This window comes from Muscardinus avellanarius (genome assembly GCF_963383645.1).
Source record: "Muscardinus avellanarius genome assembly, chromosome: 6".
NCBI classification, from domain to species: domain Eukaryota; kingdom Metazoa; phylum Chordata; class Mammalia; order Rodentia; family Gliridae; genus Muscardinus; species Muscardinus avellanarius.
The window spans coordinates 78,731,736-78,754,592 of record NC_137791.1 but is presented as its reverse complement, the minus strand read 5'-3'; the positions used below and the strand labels follow the sequence as shown (position 1 = coordinate 78,754,592).

General features: G+C 38.4%; 1 protein-coding gene across 2 annotated transcripts in view; it reads right to left on the bottom strand.

Moving 5' to 3' along the window:
* Positions 1–22,351, bottom strand: part of BTC (betacellulin) — a gene marked incomplete at both ends in the record, with an annotated part of 45,406 nt that extends 23,055 nt beyond the window's left edge. For both annotated transcript variants that reach the window (XM_080697053.1, XM_080697054.1), the window contains one exon: positions 22,288–22,351. In XM_080697053.1, the coding sequence (XP_080553179.1) occupies positions 22,288–22,351 (64 nt within the window). The remainder of the gene's footprint in view (positions 1–22,287) is intronic.
* Positions 22,352–22,857: the final 506 nt, after the last annotated feature.

Genomic DNA, 22,857 nt, shown 5'->3' with positions numbered 1-22,857 from the left:
ATTTTAGCTACAAAAGTTCTCTATGTTGCATAAGGTATTAAAAATTAAATTTAAGACAAACATGGTGGCACATACTTGTAATCCCAGTACTTGTGAGGCTGAGACAGAGGGATCGAAGGTTTTCAGACAGCTTCAGGAATTTAGTGAGGCCTGCTCAAACTTAATGAGACCCTGTTTAAAAAAAAAAAAAATAGGACTAGGGGTGTAGCTCAGAGGTAGAATGCCTCTGAGTTCAATCTTCAGTACCACACATACAAAAAAATTAAAACTACTTAAATATGTAGCAATACATGTGCAATACTTATGTGCATATTTATCCAATAAAATGCTATTTAGACACAAAAATATGTTCGGATTTATAGAATAATCCAACATAGTTCTAAAAGAGAAAATAGAGTATATGATAATATTTTTAGTATGATTTGTATGTACAGGTATGGGTTTTTGTGTGTATGTATATGGTATTAAACCAATTTACAAAAGCATGGATAAGTTAATAGTTACTCAATTGGTTAGAAGGATATTTTCCTTAATTTTACTTATTTGCACTTTCTGATTTTTCTGCAAGCATGTTTTGTGTGTTGTAACTAGAGAAAAATGAGTGAGTCATATTTTAAAATTATAATTTGGCCACCAACTCTCAATTATTTACACACTTTTTTTTACAGCATTTGTTCCAGCCTCCATACTTAGAACAAACAGAAGCAAACAATCATTCAAGGCTCCTCAAGCATAGAAATTGTGGCTGACTCGTCTTTGTAATCCCAGTATCCAATACAGAACGTAACAGATAAAAATTGAATCAATTAGCTTATAAAGAACAACAAAAAAATTTTCAAATTAAAAAACTTCATTAGCAATTTCTTAGTGAAAAAAATAATAAAACACATTTATTTCTAAAATTCCATACATGGACTGTCTTTGTGGGACAATATGAAGAGAACTTAATTCTAGAGTTAATCAGCCCTAACAATGGGTACTCAAACAAACAAAACCCCTCAAAGTCTCATGGAGATTCAATAGCTACAAACTGGGGGTGAAAATATCTTCTTAGGGTTATTGGAAAAGTTGTTTATAAGAAAAAGCACATGGCTTGGCACATGTTATACAATGTTTAGTCTACTTTCACTCCTTTCTGCTATCATTTACAATTTAACCCATTTTTCTTCACTTCCTTATAACAGAGCAAAATCGAATCCCACTGAAATCCTGCCCAGGCTCCGAGTGCTAAGCTTTATTTCACATTCTGGGATCAGTAGGCAAAAGGGTCATCATCCCATCCTCCATTCTTGACTGCAGCAGAGTGACTGTGGAGGGGGCCTTCTAAGCCAAACCAAGCAGAGGGGCTGGAGCAGGATGCAGTATAGCTCCTACTCCCACCCCAACAATCTTCACCTCATCAACTGATAGCTGTGATCCAGATCTAACTGAACGAACCACTTGCTTGGCCTGCACAGTTTGTAAAAAACAAAATCAAGGCTGTTCATTAAGCCTGAATTTTCTACTTCCATCAAAATAGCAGGAGATCTGGCAACCCAGGCTATTCTGGCAATAACTGGCTGGGCCTAAGGAGCAGGTAATTCCTTTAAGTACCGCAGACTCCATGAGGCTTGCTGCACTCATTTATTTTAACTGCTGGGATCTTACCAGACATTTGGGATTGTGATCTATAAGAACACTCAGAAATAAGAGAAATTCTCTCAAAGCCATCTACAAAAATACTAACTGCTGTTAGAAGGAGAAGGGCACTCTTGTTCTATCCACTCAACAAATATTTATTAAGCACTGTGTATTTGGCACTGGTGCAAGACACTGAAGGTTCAAAGATATTATCACTAACTTGAAGGAGTTCGTGTTCTGGTAAGCCAGATGACCAAATCTTCAAGGTATAGTGTAATTAGTACTAAAACACAAGTAATTCAGGAGTAATGCTGAATGGGGAATCAACTCTGACGAGTGGCAATAATTTCATTCAGAACTTGAGATTTATGATGAGTTTTTAATGAGGAATAAATGATTTCTAAAACATCTATTAATAACTTGTAGAAAACAATGTGCAATCAAGATAGTGTATTATTCATCAGTGGGTAATATTTATGTAGTTATAATAATGTCGATATTGATAAGTTAACAACAAATTATCATAAAATTAGGGCCAGTCATTAGCCCACATACACCATCTGGGAAGACTGATCATGATTAATCCAGTGTCTGTTCTGTGCCAGTCCCTGGAATTCTGAGAGAAGAGGAATTAAGTAGGTAAGATCTTGACCCAACAAGTCAAGAAGTAGCATGGCCTGCAAATTATTGAGCAATATAGACATGGCTACCATAAGAAAGACCTAAAACAATAAAAAATTTGCCTCTCTAGAAAAATGGAAAGGCAAGAAGATACAGTGTGAAGATCTGCTATTTGTGTGTGTATGTGGGGTGTGTGTGTGTGTGTGTGTGTGTGTGTGTGTGTGTGTGTGTGTTTGTGGGGGGTGTTGCTGGGAATTGGAGCCAGGGGCATTATACCTCCAAGCTATACCCCCAGTTCTTTTTTATTTTATATTTTGGAACAGGGCCTTGCTAAGTTGTTAAGGCTATCCTTGAACCTGTGATCCTTCTGTCTCAGCTACCCAAACACTGGGATTACAGGCATGTGCTATCATGCCCCACTTGCTAATCTTTGTTATATGTCTACCAGTACTGATTTATTTAAAACATTATATTTATTTTTACTATTTTAGTAAGAATAAAACTACTTTTAAAAATGGGGCATTCTAAAAAAATGGAACACTTATGAAAGAAAAAAAAACATGTCATCACGTAATAGAAATTGTCCAGCTTGTTTGTAGGTGGCTGGGGATTGTGACTGTGATGAAGGACGAGGCTGGAGAGCAAGTAGGTAACCAAAGGCATCTGCCCCATGTTAGTTTGAATTCTAAAATGTAGCTTAGGTATGGCCAGAGAAACATAACCATCCCTTATTTATTCCCAACTTGAAAAGACTAGTATCAGTATGGGTGATTCAGACATACTTAAACCCAGATGGTAGCACTGGTTATGGAGACAAAGAAATGCATATGAACGACTCACAAGGTCAAATATGAAAGACATGGTGGGAGCTGATAGTAAAAGAGCCTGTGATGATCAGAGTGCGCAGCTTAAGTAACTGGCTGGCTTGTTTTATTTTGTTTGTGTTTTTAGCAGTCAAGATGTTATCAGGTATGTGGGAAGATGTAGAATGAGAGATTTAGTTATAGACAATGAATTTGAGATCTCTGTGGCTCATCCAGAAGACAAGTAATTGATGTACAGATCCAGAACTCTGGGGTGACATCATGGAAAATAAACTGGTATGTAATTTCATGAGAATGGGTTTATCAGAAAGAACAATTTCAAAAATGAAATCTGATTAAGAACAGAATCCTAATGAATAGCCATGAGATAGGGTGACTAGGGACTTTGTTCTCTTCCAACAAGACCATTCTTCCATTCTTTCAATCACAATCATTCTTTCAAAAAATATATTAAGCACCTATTTCCAAACCTCTATAATAAAGTTTCTTTATGTTAAGCTGGGTTTTGACTTTACTCTGCTCTTTGAAGTTAACTAAAATACATTTAATCTCTTTCCCAAAACAGATTCTTATATACTTGAAGCTTCTTTCCACAAGTGAATTTCTCTTCTTCAGGCTAAACATCCTGGTTCTTTCAGCCATATTTTACTGAACATCATCAGTACCCGTCAAACACTTTAGCATTCTCCAAGAAATGCAAGGTTGAAATAAAATGCCAGCTCATGTGATCTGGCAAAGACAGAACATAGTGGAGCTCTCATTCCTCACACTTGTAGTGATACGACCTCATAGCACATCAGTACTTTAGGGCTGCCACTTTAAATATTGCAGTTTTATTCTGCTTACCATAAAATGGAGCTCTAAATCTCTTATTTTGCTGGAAAGCAGTATATTAATGAGCATTGTTGTTGTTTTTCTGTTTTGTTTCATGTTTGGTTTTCACTGAAGCAGATGAATTTTATACTTATCCCCTTTAAATGTTATTATATCAGCTTTCAGCTATTATGCAAATATTTCCAAATGAAGCAAATTTTTTGTTATTTCTAATTTTTCATTCAGCCCATCATCTGTACCCTTCTGCTTCAAACGGCCTGCAGAATTTCTTGGATGCATTGAAGCAATAAAAACAAGATTCGGCAAAACACTTGCTAAGTGACTGGAAGTTGAGTCCTTATGTGAAGGGCAAGTTTTAAAATACCAACTCCACTTGTAAAATTAAAGAAAACAGGAAAAGAAATCCATCTCGAGTTTAGTAAGTCAAAGCTCTATTTACTTTCATGTGCATTGAGAATTTCAAGTTAAAAAACAGGGGATGGATTAAAAGTATTATCCCCGCCAGTCAGCGTGGGAAATGAAGTGAGCGGGAACAATACAGGCATTCAAGAAGAGGCAGCCTGACAAGACCGGGACAGGCCGACTCACAGGCCCCGCAAGCGCTGAGGTAAGTAGCGCACCAGCTGGGTCAACTACTTAAAAAATCCTATGTGACCAACTTAAACAGTCATGTACGTTGTATTTGCCTCATCTCTGAGCCAAATTTTCCATTTTTAAAGCCAAGTACATTTTGTATTTTAAAAATAAATGTAACATTATCACAAAATGTCCATTCGTTTCTACTTTAGTGATTTAGGACGCTTGAGGTACATTGCTAACTTCTACTTGTGTATACCAAATGCAGTGATTTCTTTCCATGTTATATCAATTTTAAGATTTGAACCCTATTCTATGGCCCATTGGCAAATCCAACTGTAAACCAAAGGAGAATTTATCAATCTTTTAGTACAAACAGAAACTGGAATAATAATTCACGATCACCTTCCTCAAATTTTATTTATATTACAGAAACACAATAGGGTAACAAGAAAAGAACTCCATTGGGAATCAAGTGGACCTAGATTTGAATCTTGGGTCTAGGTTTTCATTGCTAGACTTGTGATTGTGATGGTTACTCAACCACTCAAGTTAAGTTCAGACTTTCTTTCTGTAAACTGAGGCCCATAATACCTAATTTACATGGATGTAGTAAATATTTAGCTATGTGCTCAAAGAATGGGAGGGGTGATTAAGAGTTTTGAGCCTTGATAATTCTTTGCAGAGGGGAAAAAGGAAGTGGGTTATAACTAACAAAAACGAGATTCTCACTCTCATAAAAGAATATTGACAAATTTCTGCATTTAGAGCATAATTTAGCTTGTGTATAAAATATAATTGTAATGTAAATGACAAAAAGACAAATATATGTTGATATGCATACATACTTCATTTTTGCAGTAGGGTTATAGGTAGGTATTTAATGAAACAAAGATGTATGTAGGTCTCTCCATGTGCTGTTTTTTCTTAGTGGTTTTTAAAGAGATGTGAAAATAGGTTAATAGACCTCAGCTGGCTAATAGAAGTCTGGCATTGTCTACATTATGTGGCTCTTTGTATTCTCAGCATAATTCTGTCGGTGACTCAGCACAACATTCATATCATTTGGGTTTGCTGATTCAGAGGGTTGGTTAAGTGATTCAATGATACCAAGATGGTTGATAAAGCCAGCTCTGACACAGTACTATCTCACCAGTAACTAAATTATTAAATCATAATCTAACTTCTGAAAAATAGAGTTAAAGGATTTTTTTGTACTGGGGATCAAACTCAGAGGTATTCTATTTTTTGAGTTACATACACCACCAGCCCTTTTTCTTTTCTTTTCTTTTTTCTTTTCTTTTCTTTTCTTTTCTTCTTCCCCTCTTTTTTTTTTTTTTTTAATTGAAACAGGGTCTCACTAAGTTGAGAGGGCCTTGCTAAGTTTCTGAGGCTGGCCACAAATCTTTGATCTTCCTATCTCAGCCCCCTAAGTACTGGGATTTCCAGCATATGCCACTATACTCAGCCCACCTAGAGTTAAGTTTTTGAAGTTTAAATCAAAGCTAGAATGAAAACTGTAAACATTTCAAATTTTCAATTTTATTTTCATTGTCAAAAATAAAAATAAAATTCTGGATATACATACTTTATACAGTACCAAAAGAGGCAACATCTAACATTGGGATTGGAAAAAATAAGGGGTAGGTAGAAATTATGTTAAATGTTGGGCTTGTGGTTAGCTGAGACAAAAAAAAGTGAAATGAATGGAGCTTGACACAAGTGTTCTCCTTTTTCAACTCATTTGTTTAGTTTTATTTTTTTTTGCTGTCATCTTTTGCCTTCCTATCAACAAATATCCTCATACTGACTTAATAGTGCTACAAGCATAACATAAATATTTAACAAATGTTTCTTTTTAAATGTATTTGTTTGCAGAGCATACCTACAAGAAAAGAAAGTGCTTAACTCAAAAGAACTCTTTTAGCCTCTAGACTATCTCAACCTGGGCCTTTCAGGAGGCAGAGGCTGAGACATAAATTAAAGCCTTGTCACTTTATTCAGAAATTATTAGCCTGGCCTTAAGAACGAAGGAGAAAGGAAACGAAACAAAGAAAGAGTCAAAGCAATAAAATAGGTGTGCCCATCATGTTGGGAGCAACTCCAAAGGGAGCCACAGGAGACACAGAGATCTCTTCTGATGGCACAATCACTCATGAACTGGCCACAGAGATGGCTGAAGATGGAACTATATCTTGATTTTTTCACAGAAGAAAGGAGGAGAAAAGAATATATTTGACCCAATGATTTTAACCAAAAATTTCCCAGTAGACAAAACATACTGCACTGGGTGCTAACTCCCTCAATGTTGGCTCTTTGGTATCTGAGAGGCCAGAACTCAGGCCCTGGGATTCAATGATTTATCTAAGTGCCAAAGGGGCGTGGGTGGAAGCTCCCCTAGAGGTAAAGGAGGCCGTTCAAGAGCTCTTTGGAGGTGCGCACTGCTTGTGTTCAATAGAGTGAGGGATTTGGATACTAGGACATCTCATGAGGAGCAGTATTTCAGGACAAAGAAGGATTTTCCAAATTCTCTTATTCCACATCACCTGGAGAACTTTCTATTCTACCAAACTAAAAAAATAGGCTTCTTAATTCTCAAAGCCAGCTGAGGAAGCAGAGAGAAAGGCAGAGAGAGAAAATAATGTCTTCACAAATAGTTTATATTCATTCAGACTCAGAAAGTAAAATGTGGACTCGTTCTTTCTCTAATAGTAAACTCTATTCTAAATGGAAGAAACAATATCTTGGTGTTTAAAAAACTAAAAACAAGCCGGGTGTGGTGGCACACACTTGTAATCCCAGCATTCAGGAGGCTGAGACTGGAAGATTGTGGTTCACAGACAGCCTCAGCAACTCAGTGAGGCCCTTTGCAACTCAGTGAGACCCTGTTTCATAAATAAAAAGAGTAAAAAATAGGGCTGGGGTGTCGCTCAGATGTATAATGGCCCTGGGTTCCATCCCTAGTACTGCAAAATAAAATCTAAGAACAATAGATAACACTATTTTTAACTTATAAAATTACTCTACAATTATATATTTTCATTTGTTTAATTTTGGGAGGAGTCAGATTCTTTAATCTGCTTTTATTGGTGCAGTGTAGTCTCAGAACATAATGTAAGTCATGTCGACAGTGATATACATACACACAATCGTATATTTTTTAAATTTCACAGAGGAAAAAATTTAACAATTTAATATATGTATGATTATATATATATATATATATTAACTCATATATCTGAAAACTATCAACAGCCCATGCCTTTGCCAGTATATCAACCTCCTTTTTTTTGTTCTACCATCATGTTTATTAAATGTGTGATGAGAAGCATAAAAATCAATAGAAACCCCATAATAACCTATAGTTAGTTTCTTAGACATCATCAGTTATAAAAACTTGACTTTTTGATTCCTGTTCCTTTACTATAAGACCAGACCAGAAAAAAAACAACATTGTAACACTTCAAATAAAAAGCTTTGGGCTCACAAAATTTTTATAATAGTTCAAAGAGAAGAGGCAAATAAATCAAAGAAAAAAGACAATTTGTTTTCAAAGACGATTATCCAAGTGTAAAGTGAAAAGTAACTGTGGAATTGGCCTCTTGATCCAGTGATAATTCAGTCTTGGACCCACAAGGAAACAGTCATCAAACTTTAATAATGGTAAAGAAAAGAATTCAGGACTTCAGCATAGATGAAACCTGAAAAAAGCCTCAGAATTGCCGGGCATGGTGGCGAATGCTTGTAAATCCCTGCGCTTGGGAAGTGGAGACAGGAGGATCGCGCAGGTTCGAAGCCAGCCGTGCTGGCTTAAGAGACCCTGTTTCCAAATAAAAAGTTCAAAATAGGTCTGGGAGTGTAGCCTGGATGTAGAAGGGCTTCCAGGAACCCCAGTACCAAAAAAAAAAAAAAAAGCCTCAGAATATTTATGCCCTATAATTGAGTTTGAGTAAACAACTTGATTTAACATTAATCCATTATTACCTATTATCAATTAAAGTATTTGCAAAGATGAACAAAAGAAAGAATGAAAGAAAAGGAGGAAAAATTAGGCAGCATATTTCAAGTACCAGGTTATAGAAAATAAATTCTATTATAATTCCAAAATGAGACAATGTGTTATTCTGGAGAAATCATAAGGAAAATTTTTATCGAGAAGTAGGGAATGTTTCTGTCATCGACCAAAAGCAATGACACAAAAATGATCTCGGGTGTTTGAGAGACAATGAGCAAAGCTGTCCAGCCAGACCGAAGAATTATACAAAGAGGCATTAAGAAACAAGGACCCTCTTGATGTGTATGGTGTGACTGAGAAATAATTGAATTGATTTTCTTGTGTGACCTACGAAAATAAGACCCATTAAGAAACAGTCACACCATGTATTTCCATCTGAAGCTTTGTAACGCCTGCTTACCACATCCTGAAAGATGGATTCCCAATTAAGAATCTGACTAGTCTACAAAACCACTCAATAAGTACTTAATAGTAGTGACTGCTGCTTGGTGGAAATCAGCAAGAGAGAACAAGGTGCAGAACTTCTGTTAAGCATCCGCACAGGCAAATGGGAAATGAAACTTCTGTGTGTACTGTCATTTCACATCTCCATCATCATTACAGTTGTTCTTCCCCACCATTATATATGATGCTTGCTATTTATCTAAAAATAAGTACAGATTTTTTACAGATATTTCTATTAAAGATGGCAATATTAAAACCAAATGTCTCCTGACATAACAATGTTTGAATTTTTGCCAATGTAACTTATCAATTATTGTTGAAAATATCCAGTTGATAATTATTATCCAAATGGATGGTAAAATATAAAGTATGCAGAGTCTTTAAGGCAATAATTTCACCTGAGGCGGGTGATTGGTACCCTATTCCAGGGTGAGGACCATGAGAAGAAAAAAGAAACAATCACTGAATCCAGTCTAGGGTGGAAAAACCTCAAATGATTTTTTTTCAAAATTCTTCACTCTTATTTCCCCAGATCTTCACATGTACTGCCTCTTCAGTTCTTCCCAGAGAAGTCCACTGACCATTTTTTAGTTTGAACTCTTATCTTCTAACCTCCAAAATGCACTAGCATCATACTACATTCATAAAGAAATAGTAAGCTCCAGAAATTGTCGAGCCTATCTCCTACCTCACCTAGAAACCAACTCCATACCAATCCTATAAGTATTGTGGAGACCATGGCCATGTCCAGGTACTGGAAGCTCACAGAATCCCAAGGCAGCAGAGTGATTTTGTTGTTTTTCAAAGCCCCATTTGGACAAAACTTCCTCCGAGAGCTGTCTCCCTGGAATTTTTGTGAGGCTTGTTTGTTTGTTTGTTTGCAGTAGTGGGGATGGAACCCAGGGGCATTCTACCCTGGAGCTACACCCCAACCCAATTTTTTATGTTTTATTTTAAAACAAGGTCTGAGTTGCAGAAGGCCACACTAAGTAGCTTAGGCTGGCCGAGAACCTGCGATCCACCTGTCTCAGCCTTCCAAGTACTGGAATTACAACCGTGCTCCCCCACACCTGGCATCTTCCTGGAATTTTAATTCATTAAGGCAAACTGCATGCTCTGAACCATACAAAGGAAACCTTTGTTGAAACAACTTTTCAAATATGTATTGTTGGCCCTCATAAACCAAATCTTTTCCACCCTCCACCTCAATTTCCATCCCTTCAGCTGTGTGTGTGTGTGTGTGTGTGTGTGTGTGTGTGTGTGTCTGTCTGTCTGTCTGTCTGTCTGTCCTTGGCTTCTTCAGTTCTCACCAATCTCTGATCTAAGAACACAAATGATTTCCTCATCGATCACCTACCAGCAAGCCTCTTCTTGAGACTCCCCCTCCACATCCACAGTATTTAATATGCTTCCCCTCCCCAAGCCTTCTATCTAAAATCCACTCCCACTCTTGGCTTCCTGACTTACTTATCCCTTTTCCCTTAACTCTGCCAGGTTTTTCTGACTCCCAGGCCATAAATGCAGGTGCCACTAACACTCTACTTCATGCCTCTTTTTTTTCCTCCCAATATTTTTTCATTTTTGTAAAATAAAGATAACATGAAATTTGCCATCTTGACGATTTTTAAGTAGACAATTTTAAGTGTTCTTAATTACATTTATATTCTTGCACACTCCTCACTACCAACTAGCTCCAGGATTATTTTCAACCTTAAAGCTGAAACTACACACACATTGAACAGTAACTCCCCAAGGTCCCTCTCTCCAGGCCCCAGCAACACTCACACTACTTCTCTATGATTTTGCCATTAGCCTTCTTTTGTATCCTGTCACCTAGTCTCACAAAGCATCTGTGGACTCCGTATTTGAACAAATATTTACTAAGGATTTATTGTGTGCCAGGTACTAGGCTAGAACTTGAAGTTATAATCAGCTGAATGATTCATTTATACTTACAGCCCTACTTTCTAAAGAAGTGATTGTCCAAACAATCTAGCAATTAGAATTTCCCATGGAGTACTGTTTGAAATAAACTTTTCATCTTCAAATAATTTATATTTACAGAAAATCTCCAAATGGAGAGCATTCCCATCTACCCATTACCTGTTTTCAACTTTCTCTAACATTATCAACATCCTTGGCTGTGATATAGTCACCAAAAGAAAACAGCACTGGTACATTATTATTGATGGAAAAATAAAGAAAACAGCACAAATACATTGTATCAGTGATTTTTTTCCTCATTTTTTTTCCATTAGTGTCCTGTGTCAAAGTCCTTAGTCTCTTCTGGTCTGTGACAGTTTATCAGTTTTCATAACTTCATTGACATATTTAATGACTACTGGTCAGGCAGGTATCTTGTAGATTGACCCACAAATTTTGCTTTATCTGATATTTTGCCATAATTTGATTGTAGTTATAGATTGTGGAAAAGAATGCCATGGAGAGCCATTAGTCTCATGACATCATAGGAGGTGATGCAGGATATCTACATGACCTCACTGGCAATGCTGACCTTGACTGCTTGATTAAGTTAGTACTTGCTGTATTTCTCCATTGTCAAGTTACTGTATTTCCCTTTTCATACTTTATGGTGTGTGTGTGTGTGTGTGTGTGTGTGTGTGTGTGTGTTAAGAATATTTAACATAAGATTGACATTCTTAGTGAAAATTTAACTATACAACATAGTACCATCAAGTATAGGCACTATGCTATAAGTAGACTTCTATGGCTTATTCATCTAGAATAATCTGGAATAACTGATGTCTTCTCATTTCCCATTCCTCGGCCCTTGGAAACTACCATTCCACATTCTATTTGTATAAATGTGACTATTTTAACTAAGTACAATAATCTCAATAAATTGAAATCAGAATCTCTAAGAGGAATCTGCATTATTTATAGCATCATTTACTCTTTGAACCAAGATATGGAAACAGTCAAATGTTTCTCAACATACAAATGGATGAAGAAAATGTGATATATAATGGAATATAATGGAATATTATTTAGCCTCTATAAAAAAGTAAATTATACCATCTGTGACATCATACACTATTCTTTGAAAGAAAGTCTCAAACCCCAACCTACACTCAAAGTCAGCAAGGAATTAAAATCTACTTCCTAGAGAAAAGAGTTATCTCCATAACATATTTATAGTTATTCTATAATGAAAATTTGTTTCTTCTCCTCAGAAGTCATAGAAGTCATCTTAAAACTCGGTATCCTAGGGTCATGTGAAACCAGACTTTAGAAAGAAGACACATGATTACCTATATTTCTTAATTCCTTGGGAGAATAACCACATTTTCTTTCTGTTGCTGTAGTTTGAAGTCAACTTTGTTATTTCTAAATGCTCATGGGATATTTAAATGTTTCAAAAGCCATTCATATCCCTACAACTAAAGGACTTCTATTTTTTAATTTTTTAATTTTTATAACATTTTTTATTGGTGCATTGTATTCATACATCATAATGGGATAACAAACTTGTGTAGACATGCCTGGACACATCGCCCAGTTAGCCCCTACCCAATCCCCACCCCATTCCCTCCCCATCTCACTTTCCCACCCTTGGCTTAGTAGTTGACATCAGTATGTTTAAGTGCATCTTGTCCTTTAGAGAGTTTCCTTCTTCTCCCCTTCCATCCCCTCAGTTAGGTTGCCTTATTTGGTTCTCTATAGGATCTCCTTTTTCATCTAAAGTTCCTCCTATGACCCATTTCTCCTTAGCTTTCACATATTAGAGAAAGCATCCGATTTCTTATTTTTTGTAACTGACTAATTTCACTTATCATAATGTCCTCCAGTTCCAACCATTTCCCTGAAAATAATGTAATTCTGTTTTTTATGGCTGAGTATAATTCCATTGTGTACATATGTCCACAGTTTTGTAATCCATTCATCTGTTGATGGACATCTTGGCTGGTTCCATAGTTTGGCTATATATTGTGCAGCTATGAACAAAGTATTCACAAAGTTGAGAATAGTAACATTATATTGAATATTTACTTGCCAATAATTCTGCTAAAATCTTTTACTTCATTTTCTCATTTTGTTCTTAAAACAATCCTAAATGACATTTACTATTATTATTATTATTATTATTATTATTATTATTATTTAGATAAGATAATGATGTATAGAGAGGTTAAGTATCTATCTCAATGTTACAAGACAATTATTGTGGAACAACTTCTTATTTATACACAACTGTCCACTCTTAAAAATCTGAAAAAATTATTTTGTCCTAATTTTTTCTAAATAATTCATTCTCCATTTCTCTGATATTTAGAAACTAATTTTGACATCGCATCATCACCCATTCTTCCAAAATGACAGTTTTATTTCTTTTTAATTGAGGCAATTATTTACATAATTCAAATAAATGAGAGAACCCCACTTTGGCGAAATTGCCTCAGATATTAAAATCACCTTCTAAATATTTCATTTTACTCTGCTACTGCAGGCTGACTTTTGTGTCTCATATCAATGTCATGCAAGTGCTATAAAGCTCCTCATTGCATAAAATTAGCATCAACATTGGCAGGTGAAGAAGAATCTATGGCAGCATGAGTTTTCAGAAAGTAGATATGCACTTTACTTTTGCAGCTTTATTTTTCACATTTGTTCCTTTCCAACAAAGCCAATCAAATCTAAATGCTTTCAGGGATTTTTGTCTATTGTCTATTGTCTATAGCTAGTGGGAACAAGAATATGAGAAGGAAAAGCAAGAGAATTTTTTCCATCAATTAATAGAGTCTGATTATATTCAGAAAGTAGCCATAATCAAAATATCAAAAATCTTTAAAAGGAAACACTGTTGGTGGGATTGTAAATTAGTGCAACCACTATGGAGATCAGAATGGAGGTTCCTCAAAGGACTAAAAATGAAGCCATCATATGATTCAGCTATACCACTCCTCAGTATCTTTCCAAAGGAATTGAGCTTAGAATACTATGGTGATCCATGTTTACCCATATTTATAGCAGCACAATTCACAATAGCCAAGTTATGGAACCAACATCAGTGTCTATCAACAGAAGAATGGATAATGAAAACGTGGTATATATACGCACAATGAACTTTTACTTCACCAAAAAGAACAAAATTAGCTCATTTTCAGCAAAATGAATGCAACTAAAGAATATTGTGCTAAGTGAGATCAGCTAGTCTCAGAAAGTCAAGGGTCACATGCTTTTTCTCATATGTGGAAGCTAGAAAAAGAATAGGAAGCAAAAGAGTCTTCAGCCAATGAGTGGAAGAAAGGGGCAGAACCGTGAAAAGGGGGCTGAGGGAGGGGCTGGGGAGGGACAAAGGGATGACTGAGGGGAAAACAGTTCCCAAGTAAGGTTACCACCATATAAGAAGCTTTCACTGCCGTTCTCACTAATATGTATGGAGAGAGGAGAAGGGGAGGTGGGGTAGGGGAGGTTATAAAGAGGGAAATACAATGATGTGTGATGTGTGCGTGTATGTTTGTATTCCTTCGGAACTCACTATGACATAATTACATTGCACCAATAAAAGTACATTTATGAAAAGTATTGGTCACAATACTTAGTGATTTTCTCTAACTCTCCTATTGTCTATTACAATAGTTCCTACTTATCTAGAACTTACTCTGTTCCAGGCTCATTTTAAGTGTTTTATACTATAACAATTTAATCTAGAGCATAGCTTTGGCTTTACTACTGTAAGCTTTTATAGGTGAAGAACTGAGGCCTGGGAGGTTGAAGAGATTTACCTAAGGCTTTAGATCAGGCAGGCCGCAGTGCCAGGTGTCACACCCAATGGTCCTGCTCAGAGTCCATCTCCTGACCATCACCTTTCCCCGCCTTGGAACAGGCTCTTTTTCCTATTGTCAGTAACGGCATGTGGGTCCAATCAGCAAAAGACAGAGTCTGCCCACAGAAGCACACCTGGGTGTAATGCTGGTGAAGCCCACCAGGGAGGGTGTCAGCTGGTCACCACACAGCAGTCACCACACAGATTCAGGCTTATTAAGGATCGGGACAGAGTAGGGTGCCCAGATTGAAGCTAGTCACAGGCTGAAGTAAAACACCTGGTCAGACCAACACCAAGTGAATCCTATCAATCAGGATGGCCCAGGCCACTGCCATGAGCAGACTTGTCTCCTGGGTGTAATGAACAGCTAGGAGCCTGGACCTATGGGGCAGAGCCTGAGCCAGAAACACCCCATGTGTATGGGTCCATGGCAGGGAAGGAAGTGTTCAAGACAGCTAGGACGAACTTCAGTGCTTTTAAAGTAAGTCAGGAGAACCGGCTTCTAATGATAGTTTCTCCACTTAAATGAGGGATACTATCCCTAAATTTTAGTATTCTATTTCTCCCTATCTACCATAGTCAGCAGGGAATGTTTGTCTACTATGATCCAGACACTCACCTCACACTTAGAGGCCATACTCATCAAGCCAGAACCTTGTACTAGTTCCATAAACTCCATAAAACTTCACACTTTATACGCTCCTCTGTACATGGGAATCATAGTGCTATCTAGCTCCCACGTTAGGTGGATAATGTGAATGACATGGTTTATTAGTTTTTAGAACAGTGCCCGGCACACACACTACACAACTGCTCAGCCATTATTTTTGTTATGAAAGTTAATTGAGATAATGCATATTAAAATGTTTTTTCAACTGTAAAAGTCCCCTAAAATAGCAAGAATCCAGCAGATAGCTAAATCAATAAAACATCCCGTGTCAGTCGCCTTGGGAGATAAGACCAGTCTACTGTCAGAAACCCAGAAACCCAGATGATATGAAGGTGCTCATAATTAAGTCAGGTTCAGGTCTCCTAAAAGTACTGTGTTCAGTTCTGATGACACTCTCCTGGCCTTGCTACTGGGTTTTCTGCACTACAAGGCAGAAGCAAGAGTCTTCTCCTGTAGATAGCTCTGGGCTACACAGTTCACTCCAAAAAGTAGAACACCAACAATGATCTGTGTGTCATGTGCTTTAATATAAGCATTAGAAAATCCAGGCAGGCGATGGCTATGAAACCGTTTTATATACTATATAAAATGAGTTAGGAATTCCTCAACACTAACAAGTCAGATGTCTGTCAGCTTCCAAAGCACATCAATCTCAAATTCTATAGGAACCACTAAAAGTTTATTTTTCCTATTTAATATTAAGCAGAAACCCATAAACATAACAACTGGATTATTCACCACCAATGAAAAACACGTGTATTTTAAAAGTTCTAATCAAACAGAAAATCACCTGACCCTGCACAGAATTCAGAAAGCATTTTTAATGAACCATTAAAGAGTACCCTGAGTCCAACATCTTTTCCCTTCTTGAGAAACACTTATTTATTTTAACTAATTAGTATAGTTTGTTTGTTTGTCTGGGGATTGATCCCAGGGCCTCATTCACCCTAAACCTTAAGCTCAAACACTTATTTTAAGAGCCTGCATTTGACCAATGAAATCTGATCTTGAGCCAAACATGTGAGAAGCATGTAGGGCTCTGAGTCTCTAACACAGAACATAAGAAGCAGAAAACGATCTGATTTCTTGCAAAACAAAAGTCCTTCTGTCAATGGACCAGTAGCACTGCAAGCAGCAAGGCCCATCTAACACGAGATGGAGAACTACGTTCTTCTGTAACACCTCTGAGTCATGGGCCAGCGTTTATGCCTAACCAAAATAGTGATGTTTTCTTGAGCTTATCTGCTGCCTTTTTAGCAGATAAGCACATTCATCAACAGCCATTTACATTCATCCATTTAACTAATATGTTTTGAGTTCCTATTATATGCCCCAACTCACACACTTGTCACATGAGCTCTCCAAAGTGAATGAGGCCAAACAATTGAATAAATTCATAATTTTGCAAAGAGTAAAATGTTAGATTAACTTTCTGTTACAGTTAGCGGAGCACTTGGAAACAAGAAGGCTAAATAAACATGGATATACTTTCCATTCTTGTTTTGTGATTAATGTTTCTAGTCTACAGATCGGCAAATAATGTAACATATCTCTTCAGGAAAAAATGTAAAGAATAAATGTAAAAAATGTAAAGTATTTCATGGTTACCTGACTTTGCTGATAACCAAAGTTGGCAGTAGTTTAATTGATTTGAATTAAGATTAAATGCCCCAACTCTCTCCAACCAAAAAATTTTAAAAATCTCTCTTATCCCTTTATATTCTTACAGAGATTCACTTGAGCTAGAAGAGTCTTTTGTTTTATAGATACAAATATGCCTATGAATGCTAGCAGTCGTTAGCAATAAAAAGCATCCCTATTCTAATCAGATTGCTTTCCTTTCTAATTCACCTTGAAACCAACAGGTCTGCAGATTCTTTCTAGATCCCTATCAGCTGAGATTCTAGCTTAAGCTGTATCAATAGCACATAAAGCATGAAGTCAGGACAGGGTAGGGTCGAGAGCCCCGGGCTTGAAATCACATAGACCACAATATAAATCTCCCAAATATGGTAAATTTTAGGGAGTGACTTAACTTCTCAGAGTGTTAGCTTCTGCATCTGTAATGTTGGGCCATTAAAAATAGCACTAACCTCCTGGAAATGTAGAAAGGAGTAAAGAAAATCCAACCTTCCTGTACCCAGTTCCCTGAGAAAGAATTAATTCTTATTTCCCTAAAGCATTCATTGTATCCGGTGATTTAGCTTCTTTCATATGCATGTAGAGTAATTCTAATTAAGTGTCTTCCTTAGAACAATTCATAGTCAATAAGCTCATGGCAGCCAGGAAGCAGAGACAGAAAGAAAGGGCTGGAGATAATAAACCCTTCTAGGGTAGCCCCCAGTAACATGCTTCCTCCAACTAAGTCCCATCTCCCAAGAGTACATTCAAACTATTACCCCATCAAATAGATTAATCTGCTGGTGAGGTTAGGAACCTTATGATTCAGTAATTTCCTAAAAGCTTCTTCATCTTTGGATATTGCTGCATCGGGGAGCCAAGCCTTGAGGGACATGAGCCTTTGGGGGACATTGCAGATCCAAACCATGACACCCCCTATCCAAGTAGCAAACGCCCTGAGTTGTAAGATACCTTCTGTGATGCAAATATATCCCAGCATGCAGCTCTACTGCATACTCACCTTTCATTCAACTTTTCATCCAACACATATTTGGATCTTATAGCCCAATGAATGAAAGCTGAAGGATGCAATAGACATTACCTCACTCAGACTCTCTAAAGCCTTTGCAGGTGATGAGCAACCAGTTGCGTTGAAGATATAAAAATGAAACCAAACACATTTTCTCTTAATCTGATGTTCACTTATAGACTTTTATATAAGAATATTACAATAAAAATACATTGTGAATTTAAACATTTTTTGTTAACTGCCCTGGGGATGTAATCCTAATAGTTGTTTAAATAAATAGGATGTCTTGTGATATATATTCAAATTATCCAACATTCACACTAACTTTAAGAACACAATCCATTGAGAGGTCAGAAACTGCCCTCATTGGAGCTAGGAAGTTGTGACAGTTATTGGAACCAGGCTTGGGCTTTTAGAGTATGCCTTTAAAAGCAAGCAAGTGTAAATATGCCTCAGAATGAAGTCACCACAGGGTGTTCCCTTCTTTTGGCAAGAAAGAAGTTATGGATTGGTTCTTTCGTCATTTAAAGAATCATACCCATATACAAACTAACACTATACACCATCACCCATAAGACTCAAAGACAGGATTCTAATGGAATTATTTCTCATACACAATAATAAAACTGAAAAGAATATTCAGGTATCTCGTCTTCAATAGTTTAACCTCAATCATTGGAATTAGATTCCTATTGATAACTGGATTTATTAACAAATAACCGTTGAGAAATATAAGCTTTTATAAGCCTCATTTTTTGAGAAATGCTACTAAATGGCTCAAGATTTCTACTAAGAAAATGATTTTGAATAGTTTTAGCAAAGCCGGGTGTGGTACCACACACTTGCAGTCCCAGCATTAAGGAGGCTGAGACAGGGGGATCCTGGTTCATGGACACTTAATGAGGCTCTTTGCAACTCAGCGAGACTCTGTTTCAAAATAAAGAATAAAAAGTAGGGTTGGGGGTGTAACTCAGAGGTAGAATTCCCCTGGGTTCCATCCTCAGTACCACACCAAAACAAAAAATAAAAAATAAAAAATAAATATATATATATATATATATATATATAGTTTTAGCAAAATAAAAACAAATCAATATCATAAGAACATTAATTATATACAGACACATTTACATATATAAATATGTACATAATTATAAATAGAATGCAAATATATTATTTATAACTATGTTAAATTTACATGTGTTATCTTCCTATGCTATGTCTCTTTTTTTTTCTATCTCCAGCCCTCCTTTTCCTACATAAAATTTCTGAAAGAAAAAGTACATAATTTGCATATGTTAGAATGAAAACTATCTTGTATAAGTCCATATATACTAAGTGTCAGGTGTACTTAAGGAGCATCTACGTTTATAATAAATACATCTGAGCCATTCCTAATTTGTTACACGTTATTCTGTTTACTTTGTGAAATAGAATGTGACAGTGGAATATGTGACATCACTTAACGAAACCCCTTAAATTTACAAAAAAGGAAAACAATCCCCAGGAAGTTGTAACTTTTAGATATCCGAATATCATAATATATCTGAGTCACAGTATGACGGAGTAGAAACCAGGCCTCAAGTCTGCTCATGCCAACAATCTTACTCTACACACTCACACGCACGTGTACATAGCACATTGCTCACATTCTTTTAAAAAAGTAAATAAAATAACATGTGGTTTAAATTAGGAAAGGAACTTTAAAGTGCAAATGATAGAAAGAGGACCACTTAATGGAAACAGTGATGCTAACAAATTACATCCTTTGGCATTTTGCAACAGGTAGAACATTTAGGGGCCCTAGGAACAGAATTCAGTTTCCTAAGTCAATCATTCTAAAAAGGCGATTGTACGTTTAGGTTACCCTGAGTATACCATAGCACCAGCTTAGAGTTATTTTATTATTGCATTCTGACTTTTGATGAGTTTTGAGAAACATAAGTAAAACACTGAAGGGGGAAGAATGTCCATCAATACTGAATAATTCCTTTTACCCTGACATTTATGCTGGCCCAGTGCCCTAATTTAGGCTCTAATTAGCCTACACTTAGATCATAAGTGTGATACAATCAGGTCCTCTAGCCTACAACCGCCCACTTCTCTTTCTATACTACACCTCCTGCCAGATTTATCTATTTTTTTTCCAGTGGTACTAGGGGTTGAAACCTGAGGCATTCTACCTCTGAGCTACACTCCCAGCCCTATTTTATTTTTTATTTTGAAACAGGGTCTCACTAAGTTGCAAAAGACCTCATGAAGTTGCTGAGGTCAACCATAAACCTGCAACCGTCCTGTCTCAGCCTCCCAAGTACTGGGATTACAGTCATGTGCACTGTGCCCAGTTCAGATTTACCTCCTTTAAGTTGCCATTCACATCACACCACTCCCTTATTCAAGACTTGGGATTTTTTTTTTTTTTTGGTTCTTCATAATCGATTGTCTACATCTTATAAATTCTGCTTTCTGGCAGGTTGACCCCTTGTCTTCCCAGTAGAGCATCCTCAGTCCCATCACCTCCCCTTTACCAAATGCTTTGCCCTGTACCTTTCTCCCTGCTTTCTTCTCTGCTATTTCAAATCCCACCCAGGCTTCTCTTCCCTACTCACGCCCCCCATGCAGCCTCTGACTGCTCCTCCCATCCCTTACTTGGAGCTCCCCCTTCTCTGGCTGCATAAACTTTTCTCTGTTTTTTTTTTTTTTTAATACTTTCCATTTTGCCTTCTCAAATGTAACACAAATTCTTTGAGGATAAGAGCCACACTTTAGGAATTTCTTGAACCCTCTTCCCATCCCCATTCCCACACATTTGATGACAGCAGATGCTGGGCAAATGCTTTGACTGTGGGATGGTCCAGACAAAGTAGAGGAGGAGCATGCCAGAGACACACATCACTCTACTGCTAAGTCTATACGCACGTCTTCCTCTCTGGCCTTTGTTAAATCGGACCCCTCTCTCTAACCTGGGACCTACGTTTGATCTGCCTCCAACCAAATTCATGACACCTTCTAAACCACCTTTCTCGACCCAAGAACAACAAACTGAAAACCTCCACTTACACTCGTCCCTTTTTCCTCCACAAGAGACAATGTTCTACCCTTTTTCACATACAGTGTTCCTTCACAGGCTTACAGGTAGTAGTGAAATCATGGTAATACTTAGGATGGGGAGACCTACTCCCGGTGTCCCATCCGCAGATGCCCATACACTTCGGCAAAAGCTAGAAAATATCTGTAGCGTGCCTTCCCGTACCCCAAATAACCATGATGCAGAGGGTATTTTTTGAGGTGGTAGGATTCCTACCTAAGTAACCTTGCTCCCTTTCCATTCTGGAGGTGAGAGGAACCTTGTTCCAGGCATCTGAAGCTCCAGCATTCCCTTCGAAGCACCAATTATTAAGGAGGGGAGGTTCAGATGGGGGTTCTAGGCATCCTGCTTAGGAGACCTGCCAGGTGGTCCTGCCTAGTGGTCCTTAAAGTGACAGCCCATGGCCATTTAACCTTGCAGCAGAAGGAAAGTTGTTCCTCCTGCATTTCTTCCAAGAGAGGCTTTTTGGTATTTCATTGACAATCCCTCAATAAAATAGGTAATTTCCCTTTTCCTTGCTTCTTTATCACCAACAGGACAGCACAGTCTCAGAAGTCCAATCTTTTCTCTCCTAGCTTTTCCCAACAGTCCCAGCAAAAATTAGGTAGAAAACTAACTCATTATTAGGTCGCAGCCAGTCTAGCAGCTATCCCCCTCCTGTCTGTGGAGGCTGGAATGATTCTCTCCTCTCTCCTCTTTCTGTCTCTCCTCTGTGCTCCCCACCAGTATTTCAAATCAAGGATTCCCTTCTCCCTACTGTGACTACTCTTCAGAATTCAGACTCGAAGCTCCTTTTAAAATGGCTTTCCCTCCTGCTCTCCTCACTGGTACCCAGAGCCCCAGGACACCCCCCTCAGGGTCCTCAGCTCAGTGCAAACCACACCCTTAGGCCACTAGAGTAACGCAGAGGTGAGGACCCGCGGGATCCCTTCAGCCCTTGGGCCTCGCACCCGCCTGGGTCAGCCTCCAACAGGTGCAGCCCCAGGTGCCAGATCTCTGATCCTCCACTTGGCCCTGGCCTGTCATCAAAGTTCCTGAACCGCGCGGGCTGGCCGAGAGCGCCCCTGCGTCCAGATGCCAGCGCAGTTCAGGGCTCTCCTCCCGCGGCTCTGGCTGGGTCTCTCCCCTGGTCTCCAGCGCCCAGTGTGGCCACTTACCCAGGGCAAGGGCCAGGAGCAGTGGCAGGGAGCTGGCGCCGCTGCCCGGGGCGGCCCGGTCCATCAACCCCGCTCTGCGGGGCCGGGCAGCCCCTGCACGAGTCTCCCTCCTTCTTCGCCCCCTTCCCGGGCCCCGGGCGCCTGAGAGGTGCTTGGAAACTAATCCCGAAGCCAGGAGGAAACGAAACTGCTTTCAGGCTGGCACCCTGGCTACGGGGCAGGGAAACACCCAGGGCGGGCTGCGGGCCGGCTCCCTGAGTGCCGCGCAGGGGAGGGAGCCTCCTATTTATCCTGCTCCTTCTGCACACACCCCACCAAAGAGGCGCAGAACTTGGTGGGGAAAGCCTCCACCACGCTCCCACCCAAGCTGCCCCACACCCACACCCACACCCAAAGACACTTTGGGAGGCCCTCGGCCGGCTCACCCACTCCCCCTGCTGGGTCGCACCTGCCCCTTCATTCCCCTCCCCCTGGAGGAGTAAACAAGGTAGGCAGGCAGATGTGAGATTCGCCTGGAGGTTGCACTGTGTCTGACCCACAGGCTCCAAGCTCTGGGTTCTAGAAACCTCT